The sequence below is a fragment of the Bombyx mandarina genome, chromosome 12 (genome assembly GCF_030267445.1).
Source record: "Bombyx mandarina strain Sakado chromosome 12, ASM3026744v2".
Lineage (NCBI taxonomy): Eukaryota > Metazoa > Arthropoda > Insecta > Lepidoptera > Bombycidae > Bombyx > Bombyx mandarina.
Genome location: NC_143219.1, coordinates 16692298 through 16712688, shown reverse-complemented (window position 1 = coordinate 16712688; position 20391 = coordinate 16692298). Strand labels below are relative to the sequence as shown.

Below are 20391 nucleotides of genomic sequence, written 5' to 3'. Positions count from 1 at the left end.
ATCTGGTCACACTGGTAACTAGGTACCATTGCCGTGTTGGAATTGCCAGCCTTAATTATCGCCATAAGTTAAGGATTTGTCAAAATCCGTTTTAGTACTAAAATTTTAGTTATTTTGCAAAAATAGTATATTATTTTTAACCTAATATAATACTTATAGCAAAGTAATATCTATACAATTTTAATACCTATTTAAACCAACAATTTTTACAAACCTTACGATTTAACAATATCATACTTTACTAGCGCCCTTTTAGAATTTCCATTTCTTACTTTTTCAAAAGTCAATAACAAAAAACGTGTGGCACTCGGCAACTGCTGCGGTAAAGCTATTGCATAGCATTTTTTATCAACTTATGCAATTATAATTAGACAATGATAATTTAATATTAAAACAATAATAAAACAAGACCACGCTATATTATTATTAAACATTAATAAAAGCAAAACATTAACTGTCCCCTTCACACTCATAAACTAAAGCGCGAGAGAGAGATAGGCAGACTTTTCATGATGCGCATGCAGTGTGACGTCACGCCACGCGCTTATTCACAAACACTACACAAGCGCAACGTGTGAATGTGTTGAACGCGAGCTACATGGTAGGCGGAGTGATGGGTGTTAGGTTTTTTTCGTTACGGAATTTCATGATTCGGTCGCCGCGCTCAAGGCCCGCGATAAAAGCTATGCAATAGCTTAATATAAAATCAGGTATCAGTAGCGTAGCGAGGGTGGAGCAAAGGGAGGCATCATGTCCCGGGCGTTACTCACAAAGGGGCATCAAATGGTCCACAAAATAAAAAAGGGCGCCAAAAAGGTCTTGTGCCCCGGGAGCGAGTTAAGATCGCTACGCCACTGAGAGGTATTGTGTACTGTCTAAAGGATATTTGAGTGAAGGGTTTGAGTGCAGAAATGACGTATGATGGGCCTGACGTCGACCACACATAGTGGGATAAGGGCAAGAAGAACTTCTTCGGTTTGAAATTTAGAAACATTTTGATCTGATAACCAGTTTTTAACCCAAAGTGACAAGATGGCATCAGATATCACCATCTTATGAATGCATTTTTTTAATACACTTTTTATTAGTAGTAGATTTCTGAAAACGATTGTTTGAAAACTCTTAGTAAAAATTAAAACTTTCAAGACAGCTTAATATATTCCAAACATAGCTATAAATAGCAACATTGCTGTTGCGTAAACGCAAAGTTTGACGAATCGTAAAAACAGCGTTGAGGTTTTGTGTTTCAAATTTAGGTGGAAATATATTTCTGATTAAATCGATATTGGTTCGAACTACTCAATCGATTTCAAAGCGCCGAGTATCTAGTGATTTAAAAAGATGTGATTGTTTTGAATTTTGGACTGGATCGAGCAGATATCCATTTCATTTATTTAAAACTAGCGACCCGCCCTCGCTTCGCTTCGGAAACTGCAATTTATTATTGACTTCTCCACTATTTAATGGATGTTATTATACATATAAACCTTCCTCTTCAATCACTCTATCTATTAAAAAAAACCGCATCAAAATCCATTGCGTTGTTTTAAAATTTTAAGCATACATAGTGGTTTATACTTGTGGTAGGACCACTTGTGAGTCCGCGCGGATAGGTACCACCGCCCTGCCTATTTCTGCCGTGAAGCAGTAATGCGTTTCGGTCTGAAGGGCAGGACAGCCGTTGTAATTATACTGAGATCTTAGAACTTATATCTTGTAGATGTCTATGGGCTCAAGTAACCGCTTTACACCAGGTGGGCTGTGAGCTCGTCCACCCATCTAAGCAATAAATATAAATATATTCATTCTATTGTAATATAACATATATTATATGTATAAAGTTGAAGATGTCGCATCCATTATACATAGCATTCCCTATTACAAGAGCAATCTGATTTAAGAATGAAAGATGAAGAAAACCACAATACTACACATTGAAAATGAAGTTTTACTTCATTCACGTGCACCAAGTTTCACGCACGCCGTTTTTATTTTTGTATGGAAGCTCCCTGTTTGTCCAAAGACACCAGATTTTTACTGTGGCGAACTCGAAGGCTTAGTTAAGAGTGGGTTTTCACTAATTATAAACCTAATTTATTTAAATTTGAATTGAAGAAGATTTTTTCCTTAACCAATTTCGATTAAATTAATCGATTCACTATTCGAAATAGTCAGAACGTAGTAACATCACGACGTGCGGTTTTTTTTGTCATCGACTCGATTCTTCGTAAAAGTGTCAGGCTGTGACTGATAGTCACGTACAGACATTTGAAAATATAAATGTGTCTACTTACGAATATCAAGTTTTAGTCAAAAATATTGGGGAATAACTAAATGTTAAAATAGACTTTAAGAAATTCGGAAATTTCTATTTAGTGAGTTAAAACTCCAATGGGAATGACTTAAATATCACCAATGGCTTATTAGACTTTGCCCCAATACTGAATAAATAAATATAAATAAATTGTTATGCAACGAATTAATTTAATAAAAAAAAAAACATTAGACTGTTATAAAAATATGTCTAGTTAAAATATGTACTTAGAAAGTTTAAAACAAAATTGAATGGTGATGTAAGAAAAAATATTTTGTGAAAGAACATAAATGTGAAAATTTCGTGTAAAACCTTCATCTTTATGTATTAATTGATTCACCTGCCTCGAGAATACCGAAATGGCTGATAATACAAGGTTCGTAATACATTTGAATATTTTGTATATAATTATGAACTTGAAATCTACTAAAAAGTATATAAGAATGCTTATAAAATGTAAGACCAATATATATTATTGGCCAATTTCCTTTGCATCCCATGCAATAAACTTGCTGTCCATATAGTAGAGTATATAAAACAAATTAAAATTTTAGATTTTATTCAATTCAAAAAATATTATGATCAGATTGACATGCAGCATACAAAATCAAAATAAAATGAAAGATATCCTGCAGTACTTACCAAGTACCAACAAATAATATATGTGTCAGGCATGACTAGGTCAAGATGTCTTATCTTGTTTTGTTTTAAATGGTATCGCTTAGTGATTTGCCTGTATTAAGGGATTACCTTAACCCATAGACAATACTATATGAATACTACCATTACTCACTTTGAGTAATCAGATCTAAAACTATAGTGTTTGGAGTGATGGAAATCCTGTCTATTGTAGAATTGCTATGCAGTTGGTTGAACACTGAAGATAAGTATTTGGAGGAATAGAGGAAGTAAGGAAGTAAAAAATAGATAATGATTCAAATATGAGCGACTAACGAAAAACGACATTAGAAACAGCTCAAGGTCTAAACTTATTATCTATCTAGCCTCATGTTATTATTATTTTTGGTATTGCTACTGAGGTTACCGTTATACACTATAATCATTAAAATAAATAGATCTTATGGCCACAATGGTGATTTATGGTTGGCACATGTGGGCCAAAATAACTTCACTTATTATTTAATTAGGTTAGGGAAGAATGCCTATGGGTTATAAGCTTATGGGTTATAATAATTATAGTAGGTAAGCTTATGGGTATAAGGAAGCTTATGGGTTATAATTATAGTAGGTAAGCTTATGGGTATAAGGAAGCTTATGGGTTATAATTATTAAAGATAAGAAGTAACTGGTTTCTCATAACAAATACTAAAGTTTTCATTCATTCATTCCCGTTTAAAGAATAGAACGCACTCAAAATAATAACCTTTGCAGATCAATGATGAAATTTTTGGTGTATTGGTGTAGAATCACTGCAAATAATTGTTATAGCTGTTACAATGCAGCAAAGCAATTGACACCAATCACCATAAGATACGAATTGGAGGTCTCAAGTACAATCTGTAACTGCTCTGTCACACTCTGTTAGGAAAGTATGATGTTTTTCAACAGAGATTGTTAAGATAGTGGTAGCTAGCCATTCGTACCCACACCAGTAATTATGTGGAGTTATAATTTCAGCAATTTTAGCATTGCGTAATAAATATAAATTATTACATGATTACTTCATTATGAAGTCGTTCATGAATCACTTTTTACCATTACTCGTCAATAAGTTGTTACCTACCTGAATAAATTGATTATGCTGTAATTATCTTAGTCACTGGATGTGAGTGCATCATGCGTCTGTACGCGACCATGAGGTTTTGAAATCTAATGTTAATGTTATATATTAATAGAGATTAATATAGATTAATAATATTATCAAAAAAAAAACCTGTAATTTTTTTGTAAATATAACTTTGACCACGAATAACTTCGAAATGGGTAGGATTATCGAAAACGTTGTGGAGACGTTTTTTGTAGAGCGTCAAATTTCCTATAAAAGTACTTTTTGGTTTGGCAGTTCATAAAGCGGTTTAAGAGTTACAAAATTCTGAAATTAAAATTTTTTTTTTCCCTGTTATTTAAATGGGAAATAGAAATCTGCGATGCGCGACCTCTTAATATTAATATTAAGAGCTCTAATTTTTACAGGCGTTTTTTGACACCTTTTCGAAAGTTTTTCCATGACGATTTCGAAAAAAAAAAATTAATTTTTTTTTTTGAATCAGCCTAATATATATATTGTTGGAGTTCATCCTCATGTGTTCAGGTGGGTGGGAACCACTGTCCCATGGTGGTTACTGCGATCTGGAGTCGCTGATGTAAGAGCGACTTCTTCCTACACGAGTAGTAGATAGCCGTGTCATCGGCGAAGAGCGCTAGATGGGTCTCCGGAGATCGTGGTATATCATTGATATACAAACTAAATAATAACGGGGAGAGCGCGGAGCCTTGCGGGACTCCGGCAGTCAGATGACGGGGACGAGACCGAGTTCCCTCTACTCGATATCGAAACGAACGGTTCGACAAGAAGTCTCGTGTGATGAGCACGAGTCTCTCCCATATTGTACAGCACGGAATACATAAATAAGGTTGGAATGGTAATGTAGGCGGGGCAAGCGTACCACAGTTATGATTATACAAACATAACTCGACCGATTCTTTCATTCACCGCGTTTAGTGCGCTTCGGACTATTTTGACGAACAGATCTCCGCTTTATAGTGCCGTGTTGTGCAATTATAACTTGTAAAACAAAAAATCAGACCTCAAGTATAGTGCGAGGAGGTATATCTTTCGATCGGTAAGTCGAAATTACCATTTAATTACAATATTATTTGTCTAAAACATAAAAATATACTGAGCATTATGAAATTCCAAACATTAACAATATTATTGCAGCAAGTTATCAATAGCATACATTGCGCGATGTGTACTCGCCCAATGAACGCAATGACCAAGTCAGCTTCCAATGTACTACATGCATTGCGTTCTCTACACTTCAATCTTTGAAATTTCGGCCTTTGCCCTGATTGGCCGTGGTGCAGTTTGTCGATAGTGAGGTGACCATGTGGTGAAATAAAATCATCGACAGAATTCTCGACTATATTTACATTTGACATGGATAATTTTTTATATTTAATTAATGATACCTAGTATATTCTTAGTGAGACGTATTTTGAGTAAAATAAATATGTATTATTATTATTGAATTATTATCATTGAATTAAAGTGAAGGTATAATATAAAGGGACATGTAGACCTCTCATTTACGGGTATTTACTATATTGTCTAAGACGTATTAAAATCTAAGTAAAATGCTATTTGACTTATGCAGTAAATTAAAAATTTTAGGTTTCCTAAAGAACCTAACGCCAGAGAACAATGGATTGACGTGACAGGTAGAGGAAACTGGAGACAAAGACGAGTACTATTTGTTCTAAACATTTTACTGAAAATGATTTTACCATAAAAAAAATCAGAATACACTTAGTTTTGAAAAATTCATTCGCAATTAATAGCAAGCGCCAACTGCTTAACAAATACGTTTTATTCCAGCGACAATGACTATTTGTAATTAATAAAAGTAAAATAGTTTTCTTTTTCAATATTTATTTCATGTTTCATTTTCTCCATTCATTCATCAGATAATTTATCGATAAAGAATATCGATTTTATCAAGCACTAGCGTGTATGAATATGTTTATTGCCTTTTTGCGTGTGTGAGTGTGTATGCCTACAGGTGTTTTGTGCTAGTTTGCGAACGAATATCTGTCCTGAGATTTATGTGTGGGTGTTTTTGTTGTGTGCGAAATACTTGTAATCACAGTGTGTGTATGTGTAGAAATTAAAATAGTGGGGATGAAGCGGCGACACTGGTTCTAATACAAAATTAGAGCAAAGGCCTTTCCAACCTTATTTATCTATTCCGTGTTGTACAGTTTGTAAATCAAACCTTTGTGCCAGACTTTTCGAACGCTTTCGCGATATCGAAGATGAGGGCTCCGGTCGGGATTTGTTTACGCCTATTTAGCCCTATTAAGATGTGTTCCGTGAGACGGTGCACTTGTTGTATGCACTAGTGTTTAGCGCGGAATCCAAACTGCTCGTCTATTAGTTTTTTGTTCGCGGTAACAAAGTCCCAGAGGCGTTTCCGAAGGAGTCGTTCGTAAATTTTGCCTATCGCGGGGAGGAGACTAATCGGACGGTAACTAGCGGTTTCGTTTTTCGGTTTGCCCGGCTTATGTATACCGATAACGTCCGCTTCTTTCCACACCGCGGGAAAGATGCAGTGCGTCATAGCGGCATTTAAAATGGTAGGCAACATTGCTATCAGTTGGACTGGTAAAAGTTTTAAGGCGCGGTTGCGGATGCCGTCGCCGGAGCCGGGTGCCCTTTTAGGTTGAAGGTTGTGGTCGCTTCTCTAACTTCGTCAGTGGTTATGGGGGGAAACTCTGCGCTCGACCTCCCCGTCGACTAACTCGGTGTGTTCGGGGTCCGCGTATTGAGTGCTGGTGGTGCACTGCTCTTGCAGTGCATCGGCCAGCAGCTCAGCCTTGTCATCGTCATCGAAAGCCGGTGGTTGGCCTGAAGGGCGTACGAGGGGCATCGTAACGGTAGTTTCGGATTTGAGAGTCCTAGCTAGTCGCCAGTATTCTTGGTGAGAGGGCGCGAGTTCTTCTAAATAACTAACCCATTTCTCATTTCGGGTGTCGTTTAGGCGGGATTTGACTTCCCGCTGTAGACGACGCATCCAAATTCGGTTTAAGTCCGTGGGATATCGATCGTAGGCCCAGATTGCCGCGTTCCTAACTCTTAAGAGATTCATAAGCTCGGGGGACAGTGATGCGGTGAAAGCTATCCTCCACATCGACTTCTTTGGAAGATCTTATGATCGCGGAACAGATGTGGTCAGTAATGATGTTTATGGATTCGACGGTGTCCTCAGGGGATAGATTCGAATCCGGGCCGTAAGGGAGGATTGGTGGAGCGGCTTCTGCTAAGCACGTACCCAGCTTATTCCAATCCACCATGGTCCTCGTAACAATGACTGGGTTGTGAGGGCGACCGAGCTGCATAACGACAGGTCGGTGGTGTGAGTCGAGCTCTGACAGTGCTTCGATGGAGCGCAAGCGCAGAGTTACGTTCCTAAGCAGTGCCAGGTCTTTAGTGCTCGGACGGAGCGCGATGTTATACGGATAACATATTGGAGTTGGAGGGCAGACTACTTACATATTTCAAAAATATTTAGGTGCTTTTGGTTTATAATATCACTACTAATCACTAAATAATATCATTTATTAGATACTAGTGCGGCTGTCAGAAGTTTCGTATTTGATATTATCCATCCACTATGATAGGCCACGACGACCTCAAAATTTTAATTTTACATTAACCAAAAATTCGCTTTGTTCTGGGGTCACAGCCGGACACAACCGTAGCTTCACACGATAATTTTGTGAAGAGTAGGTACCTACCTATTAGCGCCTTGCAGAAGTTTAGGAAAATACTAGAACAACTAACAACACTTCGTTACTATTTAATTAAAATCAATCGAAGCACCAACACAATACAAGGAAGTAAAGAAGTCGATGGTAAATTTCGTATAAAGTTATAAAGGCATAAACGTTAATTCAAAAATGCTTTTCCCTGTGCTGGGAGCTACATATGCATGGCAATAAACTTTAAAGTACAGAGCTTACAACAGTAACCGCTAGATGGCAATGTGTCGGCTTTTTTTACATACATTGTCATTGTGTTAATCTGATAGTACAAAATCGATTATCACATTTTTTTGCTGAATCCGTTTTGTTAATGAGGACAGCTATTCCTATACGGTTGCCTGACTACTAGCTACTAGTGACGGATACTGACCGACCGTTGCCCAGATCAAACCGCTGGATCATTTACTGGTGGTGGTAGGTACTGATGGGCGGTTTGCAGGGTGGGGCATCCGTTGTAACTATATTGAGACCTTAAAACTCATATCTAAAGGTGGGTGCGGCACTCACGTTGTAGATGTCTATGGGCTCCGGTAACCACTTAACATTAACTGGGCTGTGAATTCGTCCACTTATCTGTGCAATAAAAAATCATTAAAGCTGACTCCTGGGCTCCGGCGCCGATAAACACTTACAATCCAGCGGGCCGCGAAATCCTTTACTTACATACACATTTAAAAACATTTGGCATTGTATACTTATAATGATACAATAAAGTCTACATATTTTATGTGTATAAGTAATACATATAACGAATAGACTTTTTGGCGGTAACGCGACGAGTGAAATTGTGTGATTTGTTATATTTTGTCTATTTAGTGTTTCTTCAGGTTTAAATGTGTAATAACGGTGGTTTATTAATTGTTTAGTATCTGTAAAAGTGCGCAAACGTGGGAAAATGAAACAAAGCCGCTGGACGTAACTTCTCGGGATCCTCCAAAAAGTCCACTGAAAAAATCTCGGTAAATGACCATCATTTTATTGAGATTATATTTTATCTCATATCATCTCATCTCCACTCACTCCATATTATCATTTTTGATAAAAATGAGAATATAAATTAAAATAAGACATGACCTAAAGATCTTACTTAGTTACCAGATCATAAAATCCCTTAAAAAATAAAATAATGAATATTGACATGCTTGTTCTGCGTGCGTTCCTAAATCGTTTATCTGGTTGTGATGAAACTTAGAATTATTGTTGTATTGTTGGCGCTACAGGGAAAGCTACTACCACACTACCACCAAGGCACGAATGGTGGCACGCGAGTTTCTGTGAGAAATTGGTTTTTCATAGAATAGGCGAGGGAGTCCCTACTGTAGTATAAAAATACCCCAAGGTCACTAAAACTCTTTATGAATATCTCTAAAAACAAGTCATAATGGCATCGGTTGTTCTATAGCCATGACCCGAGCTTCAGAAGTAGGAGTTGTTAGCAACAGACAAATGATCTGTACTCGCAATGTCACTTAAACGATTGCCTTCAATTGAAGTGGGCTTGTGAATCTATTGGATGTGATTACCAAATCGTTACGTTGCGTTATATTGTAGATTGTATATGATCTGTATAGCCTGATAGCTATTTCACAAGATATGGAAAACCCATATATACCATGTCCGAAGACTTGTATGTTTGTATGTGGGTAATTATTTAACTATACGTATTGTTCCTAGTTCATGCAAGTCGTGTAAGATGCGAAAGGGTGTCACTGCTCGGTCATTGTGTGCTCAAGGGATGGGTAATAGTTACAAGGGCACTCTGAGCTATCAACGCGTCGTCCCACAGCGACGACTAAAAAAAGATAAAGATGCACCTTCGTAAAATATATTTCAATTATGATTTGTATAGCTCTACCACAACCACTAATATTTCAGCACTATAAAATCTTGTGTGTGTGTGTGTTTATTTGTGTTAAGTGTGAGCGCGCGTGTGTTTTGTAGATTTTTTTAAAATTATCTGATGGACGGTCGAGCTCTTGACCCTTCTGATTTAAGAGGTTACTTTAGTTTTTAAATATTTTTTTATTTATAAGAGTTTTTATTTATATATAAAAATCATATATTTAGATATATTAAAGAGTTTGAATTGCATTGCACCGTATGGCGGTCGCCCCGCCCCACCCTTGACATCGGAACGCGTGCCTACCCAGCGGCATTAAAGTAAGATTAACGTGTACTCATCCCTATCTTATAACATTGACAGGTAGATTTTATGGTTTATTTGTTATCTGCTCGGTGTCCCAAATAATCTACATAAGACGTTCAGAGATACACATGTTTACGTAAATTAGATGGTGCTAGGTTCATGATACTTTAAATAGTTATACATTTGTTATTCAGTCAATGGGAATTGAAAAGTAGGAAATTGCATACAATTCGCAGCGTAGATTTTTTATTTGAAATAAATGCTTAATATTTGATCATTATGTTGGTCTTACAGCTCACAGTGTTGAGTTTAATCAATGTTTAAAAAATGTATGCACTTTTTCTGTAAACGGTTGTCCTTTGCAAATCTATAAAGTATTTGGCAACAGGACAATGGTCTGCGCAATATTATTGGATATTTAAAGACTGTACGTGAAAAGTTCTTTTGAGCGGGCTTTGCCATTAATCAAATCGGAATTTCTTGAATCGTTGTAGGATATTATATAAATAGTCGTGTCATGGAGAGCAGCCCGCCACACAAGTTTCAAGATAATTCCCATCGTAGTAGGAAGTCAAAACTAACGGTGTTTGTTAACAAAAAAATACTCATGGACAACAGAGTAAAGATGTACTAAATACATTAATTACACATAAGACAGTTCATTTGTGTCAACTGATAACATTTTAATGGTCTGTTCTGTTTTAGTTGTGTAGTTTTTTACGTGTAATATAATAATATTCGTGAATATGAGCTCCTTTGAGGCGTGGTACGGAGTCCAGCCGGGGGCCCGACCTGCAACCTTAACTTGTATCCTGTTTCTGTGTCCATCTTGTCTGAACTACTCTGAACGACTCGGGACTGACATGTTTGCGACCTTCAAATGATTCGGTTGTTTTAACTAAACGATAAGAGGCGACGCGATATAACTCACTGAGCTACATTAGATAACAATAATTAAGAATGATGACCGATCGATTAATGTGCGTTACAGGGGCAATGATTTAATTTTATCATTCGGTGCCTTCTGCGGCGGTTACTGCCAAATGTATGATTATGTTTTAGAAGTGAAGTCGTCATGGCCTAAAGGATAAGACGTCCGGTGCATTCGTGTTGAGCGATGCACCGGTGTTCGAATCCCAGTCAGGTACAAATTTTTCTAATGAAATACGTACTCAACAAATGTTCACGATTGACTTAAACGGTGAAGGAATAACATCGTGTAATAAAAATCAAAACCCGCAAAATTATAATTTGCGTAATTACTGGTGCTAGGACCTCTTGTGAGTCCGAACGGGTAAGTACCACCACCACGCCTATTTCTGCCGTGAAGCAGTAATGCGTTTCGGTTTGAAGGGCGGGGCAGTCGTTGTAACTATACTGAGACCTTAGATCATATCTCAAGGTGGTTGGCGCATTTACGTTGTAGATGTCTATGGACTACGGTAACCACTTAACACCAGGTGGGCTGTGAGCTCGTCCACCCACCTAAGCAATGAAAAAATAAAAAAAGAGATGCGACTATTCCAGAGTTTAAATCCCATAAACAGGTAAGATTTTTTCTAACACCTGTTCACAATCGGCATCCATGATGAAGGAATAACAGCAACTAGCATTTATATATGTCTTATTACTGGCGGTGGAGCACGTCCATTTGCATATCGACGCCTGAAAGGCAAACGTGACTAAGCGACAATGCGTGAACTTTACAGTAGACTAATTTAAAGTTGAAATACCTGAAAACAAAATTTATTTTAACGAATCTAGCTGTAGTAGAATCTAGCTAGTAGCTGTAGGATTGAAATGATTTTAATAGACCTAGAAATATATTTTTTTTGCGCATCGAATATGGTTATTGCCTATCATTAATGTATAAAGCAGTTATTGTCGCTTAGTCACGTTTGCCTTTCAAGCGTCGATATGGTTTTGCCTCCTTGGACTGATCGTAAGAGAAAGGATTTCCTAACTAATCGTTCTCAGCTAAACGTCCGCTATTAGATTGCCTAGTTATCGATTTGCAAAATTATATATGGATAGGTATAAAGTCTGGGTAGGCGATCCATAGAAACCAGACTAAAGTGATTGCCGATAACAGGTATATTCATTTACAAATATATTATAATTATTCGAAATATCAAACACACGATTTAAATTCATATTTAAAATATAACGTTCTGAAATATTACAATAATAAGTAGGTATGAATAATGTGGTCTAAGCTAATCTAACATAAGCTTACTTACAAATAAGATTTTTTTCTAGATTCGTCCTTAACCAATGTAGCAGTTGACGTTATTACCGCTTCTCTCTCGCTGTTTCCTATCTTAACTACCACAGTATATTAGGTTTTTGAAGTTAGTCATTTTTTATATTATATTTGTTGCCGTTCAAAATGCGCACCCATGGTACCGATGCATCTCTGCCAGCGCAGTCGTAATTTTAGCCAACAAACTCTTGAAAGGCATTGTGCATGCCTCACGGGTTGATTTTTTTTCCCTGCCCAATAAATTTTCGTTTGGAGCTTTGCCTGGGTGTTGAACCAGGGTCTCATCAACATGATGACTGCTTACGATTATCAAAAAGAGTCCATTTTTCATTGCAAGTGACAATACTGTTCAAAACCCCTTCGTTTCTGTATCTGTTAATCAACGCACGGCACACCTTGCCGCGTCCGTCGCGCTGACGATCCTTCAGTTCGTGCGACTCACACTTATCGAGTTTTGTTACCTCGCCAACTTGACGCTAATGGACCGATATTGTTCTGACGCTGACATTGAGAGCTGCGGCTAACTCAGCGGTAGAGTTCCGCCGCCTTTAACTCGTGGTTGTTGACTTTAGTTTTCGGTTATTTTTATCATATCTTTATTTGATGGCAAAGATAAAAATGTAGTGAAAATACAACATTACCTAATCAATAAACTGAATTTAATAATAGAATTCCATATTTTAGAATAATATTCATGTGACTATAGAATTTATAGTCATCGATACATTGCGTCTGAAATGGCTAGTGAAATGGTCATAGGTATAGACCTATTATTAGCACGTATACTGGTTTCTCTTATTCGCTGGTCGCTATCGACTAAATTCGCCGCCACTTGCGCTCAGCAACAACGCTTAGTTAATCACATTCAGCCTGGCTTCAAATTACCGCGTAAATAAGTATATAATTGTGGCTAACATTGTATGTTGTCGTCAGCTAAAGGCGGCAGCACGCGGTGGTGTGCGGACATGGCCAGCCCAGAGTCGGTCAACACTCGTGGTTGGCTGCGCCACTTCCCACCCACAGGTAGGAGTGCACTTCACCAATTTTATTTGCATGCATATTGATCTAAGATAAGTGTGCATATTATTCTGTAAGGTTTTAATATAAGTGAGCCAATGTAAAGTGCGGTAATTGAAGGGCAGCCAGCCCAGCCTAGCCTCACCGGGACACGAGGTCGTTTTCCCAGCGTCTAAATTACCCCTGGAGTCGCCGGAACGTTTCGCCACCAGCGTGGAGCTTCCACAGTGATCAGTGCGCTCATTCACAAGCAAAGAGTGCTACACAAAACATTATAACGGCAACTGGTAATTTTAACTATGTCGTCGTTTGTGTCTGTATCTGTAATTAAACAGTACGTTTCACTGCTTAGCGTTTGTTGAATTTAAACAATTCCTTTGAAAATATTTGTACTTGATTGGATCATTTTTATTTATTTGTAACACTTCATGTAAAATTTACCCAGTCAACATTTTCGTGATATTAAGGGTGAAATATTTTGTTCCAAATCGTATATTATTGTAATTTTGGTTGAAGCCTTCGGGCTATTGTTTATTTCTGTAATCATGATAGCATATCTAGATAGCGTTAAGGAGAAGTTCTTCGTGAATAATCGTGCGTGAAATGAATGTTGAGAGCTATAATAGTTGCATTCACAGAAATTCGACAGAATGTAATTCGGATATAAAAAGACAAATATTACTAAATTATACATAGAGCCCAGAAAAATGACCCGCATTTATCGAATCAAATAAAAACCAGTACTAATAATTTTCAAATTTTTGTCTCTATTACATAAAGGTGATATGTAAATAATTATTTAAATTCACTTCCTGTCTCGTTTCAACTTGTGCGATAAAACGAGAAAAAATATCAGTTATTTTTTTTCTCGACAACAACTCGTTGCGATTTTGCATATAAATTTGAGAGCTTGTTGGATTCTTTTAGTCTGTTCAAATAGAATTGCGGTTGTAGTGCAACTGTATTATTAGTATTCTGATAGACGCACACATTTTATTAGATTTTAATTAAAACAAAAAAAATTAAAGCTACTACCTACTTATAGTATTTGACGACAACATTGTCCCCGCGGTAAATCGTGTCGTAGGATTTCATATTTCAACATATGTAACCCAAGTTAAATCTAAAATAAATAAGAATGGGTGCGTCAACATCCAGCGAGAGAATGTGGAGCGTAATGTATTTTATTTAGTCTTACATTTTTACTGTCTGAGCGCGACCACCGCCGCGGCGAAGCAAACAGAGTCGAGCGCTCACCCGGCAAAGGTTATTTTATTATATTCACCATTACCGGCTTGTCGTCAAAATGTGAGTGATTTATTGATTTTATTACTACACTACACTGTTTCCAATATTTGGTGTAGGATTCTCTTGTCCCCTGCCACGAAGCGGGTCTGAGCGCATGTCGGAAGTTGAGGATTGCTAAGCTTGATTGAATTAAGTGTTGTATATTTCAATATTTTTTCAATATCAATAGTTTTGTGAAACTAATGTGATATTTGCTATCTTCGACGGCTGTGCCAGGAGGGTAAGTTGTGAGCACTCTCACCATCACCCACCCGCGGCCGCGTAGGGCTCACTTTATATTAACAAGACCAGCCACTTTGAGACACTAGTCGAAGTATTAATAGAATTAAAGAATGTATCTACCTTTGAAGCTGATCGAATGATTACTTCGTAGCGGGATGGTATAACTAAGTATGTGTTTTTCCCTTTACTTAAAGAGCTTAGGCTAAGGTGCTATTCCAACTGCGCGAATTGGTAGGTGAGTTCACGGGGCTCAAACAGAGAGGATTTGCTATCACTAGCCCTTACAAGAGAAGCGTTTCGCTAAATCTACCGCCGGATTGGAATCATGACACGCTTGAACAGATTGTGTCTCTGGGTTAAGTTGCACGTCGAACTATTCGTCGTTATTGAAGAATTCGACGAGAATGGTGATCGATGCTTAGAGAACGAAAATCACCGAGAGGGATTGAGTGAAGGAGGACGTGCTTAGGATGACAGTGGCCGTGCGTTACCTCGTCACCTGGGTCGGCTATGTAGTGGGAGGGAGAAGAGCGTTTTCGTGTCGCGCCGCTTGTTCAAAGAAGCGTTCTGACGCTTTTTTCATTTAATACGTATCAATTCTAATTGGTCGTCGTGAAGACCTATACTCCTCGCATACTGGTGTTAGGATCTCTGGTGAGTTCGCACGGGTAGGTACAATCCCCCTGCCTATTTCTGCCGTGCAGTAATGCGTTTCGGTTTGAAGGGTGGGTAAGCCGTTGTGACTATACTGAGACCTTAGACCTTATATTTTCAAGGTATATGGCGGCATTTACGTTGTAGATGTCTATGGGCTCCGGTAACTGCTTAAAAACAGGTGGGCCGTGAGATCGTCCACCCACTTAAGTAATAAAAAAAATACGACGGTGCTCCGAGGGCTGTTCAGCAAAAGCGGGATTGGATGACCTGGAGAGAGTTGTGTGTATGCGGACGGCGTGATGACGGAATGTCATCCCTCTGTCGAAAGTGACCCCCCCGGTGTTCTTGACCTGATACTTGAAGTGGTGTCGGTTGCGACCCCTTTTGAATAGCACGGCTGTGCTCTTCGTGGAGGTTAATGCGCCACTTCCGGAACAACTATCATAAATTGGTGGCCGCGATGTGAAGCTTATTATGGATGACCGACGTCTTCCTACTCAAGTAGTAGATAGCCGTATCATTGGCGAAGAGTGCTAGCTGGATTGCCGGCGACCGGGGTGCGTCATATGAGACCTGTCCCCGTGTAGAGAACCTGAACCTGCGATGTGATGACGACCACCACTCATGATGCCACTGCGCCACCTGTGAATAGTAACTGTAATAAAAATCACGATAATGTATCGTCGTTGTTGCTCCGTAAACTTTTGGAACACAAATCCTCAACATGAACTGAAATTTTATTAATTTATTGACACAATCGATCACAGATAAGTATTATAATATATAGATTCCGGAAATCTCGCTTATTACCCGCTCTACGTTATATGTACCTAAACAAGAACTCCACATGGACTGAAATGCTGAATAACGTAAAAATGCTTTATTGTTGTTATAATGTAAAGTTATATTAGAAACATTTCAATTTCGGTTGGCATGTAATGACTTAAGACCAGCGACAATCCTCCATTAGGTACTAAAAACATTTCTATTGTGTCAGTTTTGAAGTTGTACGTAATGATAATGAATGAAGGTAATAATTTTATTCTAGTAATGTAGATAACTATTTAAATTCGTCATTTATGTGAACGAGAATGCAATTGAAAATTTATGTTGTCTGTGAAAATATTGCGCTACGACCGTGTTTTCGTGTTAAATATAAAGTGCATGTTTTTAATATTAAACGCATATACATATACCCCATGTGTCAAGGTAGGTGGCGCCATTCTCGTGTACATAGGCTCCGATGTTCAGGGCCTTAGAGCTCGTTTATTTATTTATTTAAAAAAGTACAGCCACATCACAAACATTTAACATTGAAAATAACTTTAACTATTTAACTATGCGTCTGCAGTTTGATACAAGTATGTATGTGTCGGCGTTAAGCCACGATTTACACACATAAGTTCTTTTACAATGAAAATACAATACAATTCTATAAAACTTTAACATTACTTGTTTACAACAAAAAGCCACGCCTGAGTTATTCAGTGGTTTTTACACAATTAGCCATTTTGTGTTGGTTATAGGAACTACAACTTCTTTTAAACAAACAAATGTAATTACTGCGAAACAATTCACAAAACATAGCTTAATATTCAAAATACATATTTTAGTGATTTTACATGACTCACATTTAATTTATTTTACATGAATTACTTTTAAGCAATATTAACTAACATTGTTATTGTCCAGCCTAATAATAGATGGCGCCAACAACATCATTGCATAACAATTACAATACTTAATTAAATTATTAGTACTGTTAATTATAATATAAATTATTATTAATATTTATGGTTTATTCATATTTAATCATTTATACAGTCATTTGTGTTTTAAAACAATAATATAAACATTAAACATATTCTGAACATTTTCACATCAAAACAGTGTCTGCTAATTATTAAATATGGTAGATTAACAGTTTTGTTGCTAATAATTAATAAATATTAACATATAATAAACTAAACTATATATTATTATGTTAATTATTGCCAACAGTGGCGTTTGCGCCCATACGGCCATACTGATTCCAGCGCGTCCCTTGCGCTGTTTTAGCATTTCACATAACAGTAAACAAGGCATATCCCCTACTGGGATCTACCCAACACACAAGGCACTATTCACCCTTACGAGATCTAGCTAACACACAAGAGGATTACCCAACACACAAAGCATCACCCATACGGGTCTAGTTAACTCGCAAGCCATCACCCTTACAGGATCTAGCCAACTTACCAGGCATCACCCTTACGGGATCTAGCCAACACACTCGGCATCACCCATTCGGGATCTAGCCAACCCAAAAGGCATCACCCATTCGGGATCTAGCCAACTCATAAGGCATCACCCACTTGGGATCTAGCCAACCCACAAGGCATCACCCTCTCGGGATCTAGCCAACCCAAAAGGCATCACCCATTCGGGATCTAGCCAACTCATAAGGCATCACCCATTCGGGATCTAGCCAACTCATAAGGCATCACCCATACGGGATCTAGCCAACAAGACCAGGTTTAAGGATTCGCATGGTGGCCCGCCAGCGTTTTAGGAAGGATAATTGGATAGGTAAATAAAAGTAGATACCATAACAAATTATAAATCATTTTACAGCAGAACAAATCTCTCTGCCCATACGGTCAATTTGTCAGTTATCAGAATCCTCTGACATTAAGAGGATAGATTTACCTATATCAAACCGTTACCATTACCAAACCTTTACCTTTACCAAAACACATTAGATGACAGAGACCGCTCGTCCATCCATTTTTTACCAGCTGATTCAACTTCCCCTAATTCATCATTCAGCGGACCATTTTCAATTTGCTTTATTTTAATGACTGGTAGGGAACATCATCCTTCTAATGCCTCTGCATTTTTGTTTTATTGTTGTGCTGCAGCTTTTAATCAACTGTAATTCTTAAAGCTGCCTGTCAGATCTTATTAATTGATATTTTACAAACATGTGACATTTATGACCCATCAATAGTTCAGCATGCCTGTTGACCATGCTCGCTCTCTTTGCAATAATGTGGTACTGAATTTCATATTGTTCACAAGCTTTTGAAACTCCTGAATTATCTTTTATCTTGGTGAATTTTTAAAAGTGACAGGTTTCCAAAAATGGAACTAAGATTTTAAAAACAGAAATCACATAGAGATCTGTGCCATCCTTTTTCTTGACTAATAATAAAGCAGCACCCCCACTAGAAACCTAGGGTGCAGAGAGTTAATCACTCATCCAAAAATAAATAATTATGAAAGGAAAAGTAATAATATGGAGCTGCTGAACAGGGATGAGCTGTCTCTTATTATGGCATATTATTAAAAGTTTATTTTTATTTTTATTGTAATATGCTTGAACTCCTCACAATAAACAGGAGACATACAGTATGTACAGCGTTGTACTATCCTATCCAAATTAATTATTTCAAATCCAACTTTTATCTGCCTGATCACCATCTATGAGACATGATTTGCAAAAGTTACATGATGATTGAATAATGACTCCAAACTTGAGCGTTCACTGGATAGAAACTTATAAAAATAGATATGTTCTCCTCAAAGAGTGCAACACTGAGAAGTTATTTTTAAAAGATTAAAACCTATTAGGATGTCAGCAAGACTGTCAGTATTACCATATGATTATGATTACCATATGAAATTCTATAATAGTTCTAGTATTTTTCTCCATTAAAAGTCACAATGCTTTGTTTTGAAATCAGTTGACTCCTTATGCTCAAAAACTTTACATGAAGTTGTTTAGCTTACTAAACTAGATCTGCAATGATTTAAGTCTTAATTGTGGTGATACGTTTGTCATCTTGACGGCGGTAACAAGTTTTCTCGAAATGACGCAAGTGACGCAGTAACCACATTTAAAACCTTAGTGTTACTAAAAGTGCCACGAAAACTGAAGGAATCATTATGTGATTGTGATAAAACTGAGTTATGTTTAGATTATTAACATTATATTTACAGTATTTTCAATTTCACGCTTTCGGAACGTTTTTAGAATCGATATTATTTAGGAAGCGAAATACATACCACAGCGTATTTCTCAATAACTTGGATCGAATAAATTTAAGATAAATACCTGAAATCAGTATTTTTACCATCTCAGCGTCAGTAGCTTTTCCAAAACATCCACGGTCTAGAACTCATTTTAAATATCCACAACTTTACTGAATGCATGGATCAGTTCGTCCCTCACTTGCTCCAATGCGGTTCAATACAAAGACCAGATATCGGCTTATGTCTTGCTTGCTCTTTTGAACTCGATGTTCATGCGATGAAACAATTAGCTTCATGATAGTTTCGTCCACATTTCCGCATCGGTCTTGATGTCACGCCCTCATCGGAGTTGAACGGCGGCAAATAAAAGTTATAATGCCACTACAAGGGTACAGCATTTGCAGCTATCATCACTTTTCGCCTTTTTAATACAGGTTGAGAGACCCATCACTTGTTCAACAGTGGGCTACTTCATTCGGAGGCTTACGATTAATTTTGGGGCTGTGATCCCACTTCTGATGTCGGCGTTAAGCCAGGATTTACACACATAAGTTCTTTTACAATGAAAATACAATACAATTCTATAAAACTTTAACATTACTTGTTTACAACAAAAAGCCACGCCTGAGTTATTCAGTGGTTTTTACACAATTAGCCATTTTGTGTTGGTTATAGCAACTACAACTTCTTTTAAACAAACAAATGTAATTACTGCGAAACAATTCACAAAACATAGCTTAATATTCAAAATACATATTTTAGTGATTTTACATGACTCACATTTAATTTATTTTACATGAATTACTTTTAAGCAATATTAACTAACATTGTTATTGTCCAGCCTAATAATAGATGGCGCCAACAACATCATTGCATAACAATTACAATACTTAATTAAATTATTAGTACTGTTAATTATAATATAAATTATTATTAATATTTATG

The 20391-nt window shown here is 37.3% G+C and overlaps 1 protein-coding gene and 1 long non-coding RNA gene across 2 annotated transcripts in view; one reads left to right on the top strand and one right to left on the bottom strand.

Moving 5' to 3' along the window:
* The first annotated feature begins 2208 nt into the window (after positions 1–2208).
* The window catches only part of LOC114248174 (uncharacterized), a 39970-nt gene continuing 21787 nt past the window's right edge, over positions 2209–20391 (top strand). Inside the window, exon 1 of the mRNA XM_089731807.1 lies at positions 2209–2690. Coding sequence (XP_089587933.1) covers positions 2674–2690 — 17 coding nt within the window. The 5' untranslated portion in view covers positions 2209–2673. The remainder of the gene's footprint in view (positions 2691–20391) is intronic.
* LOC149501865 (uncharacterized) lies at positions 17304–20340 on the bottom strand. The gene is made up of 3 exons (XR_016324040.1): positions 19618–20340; positions 19480–19528; positions 17304–18343 (listed from the first exon to the last, which is right to left on the bottom strand). It is a non-coding gene; the product is annotated as an uncharacterized LOC149501865 (long non-coding RNA).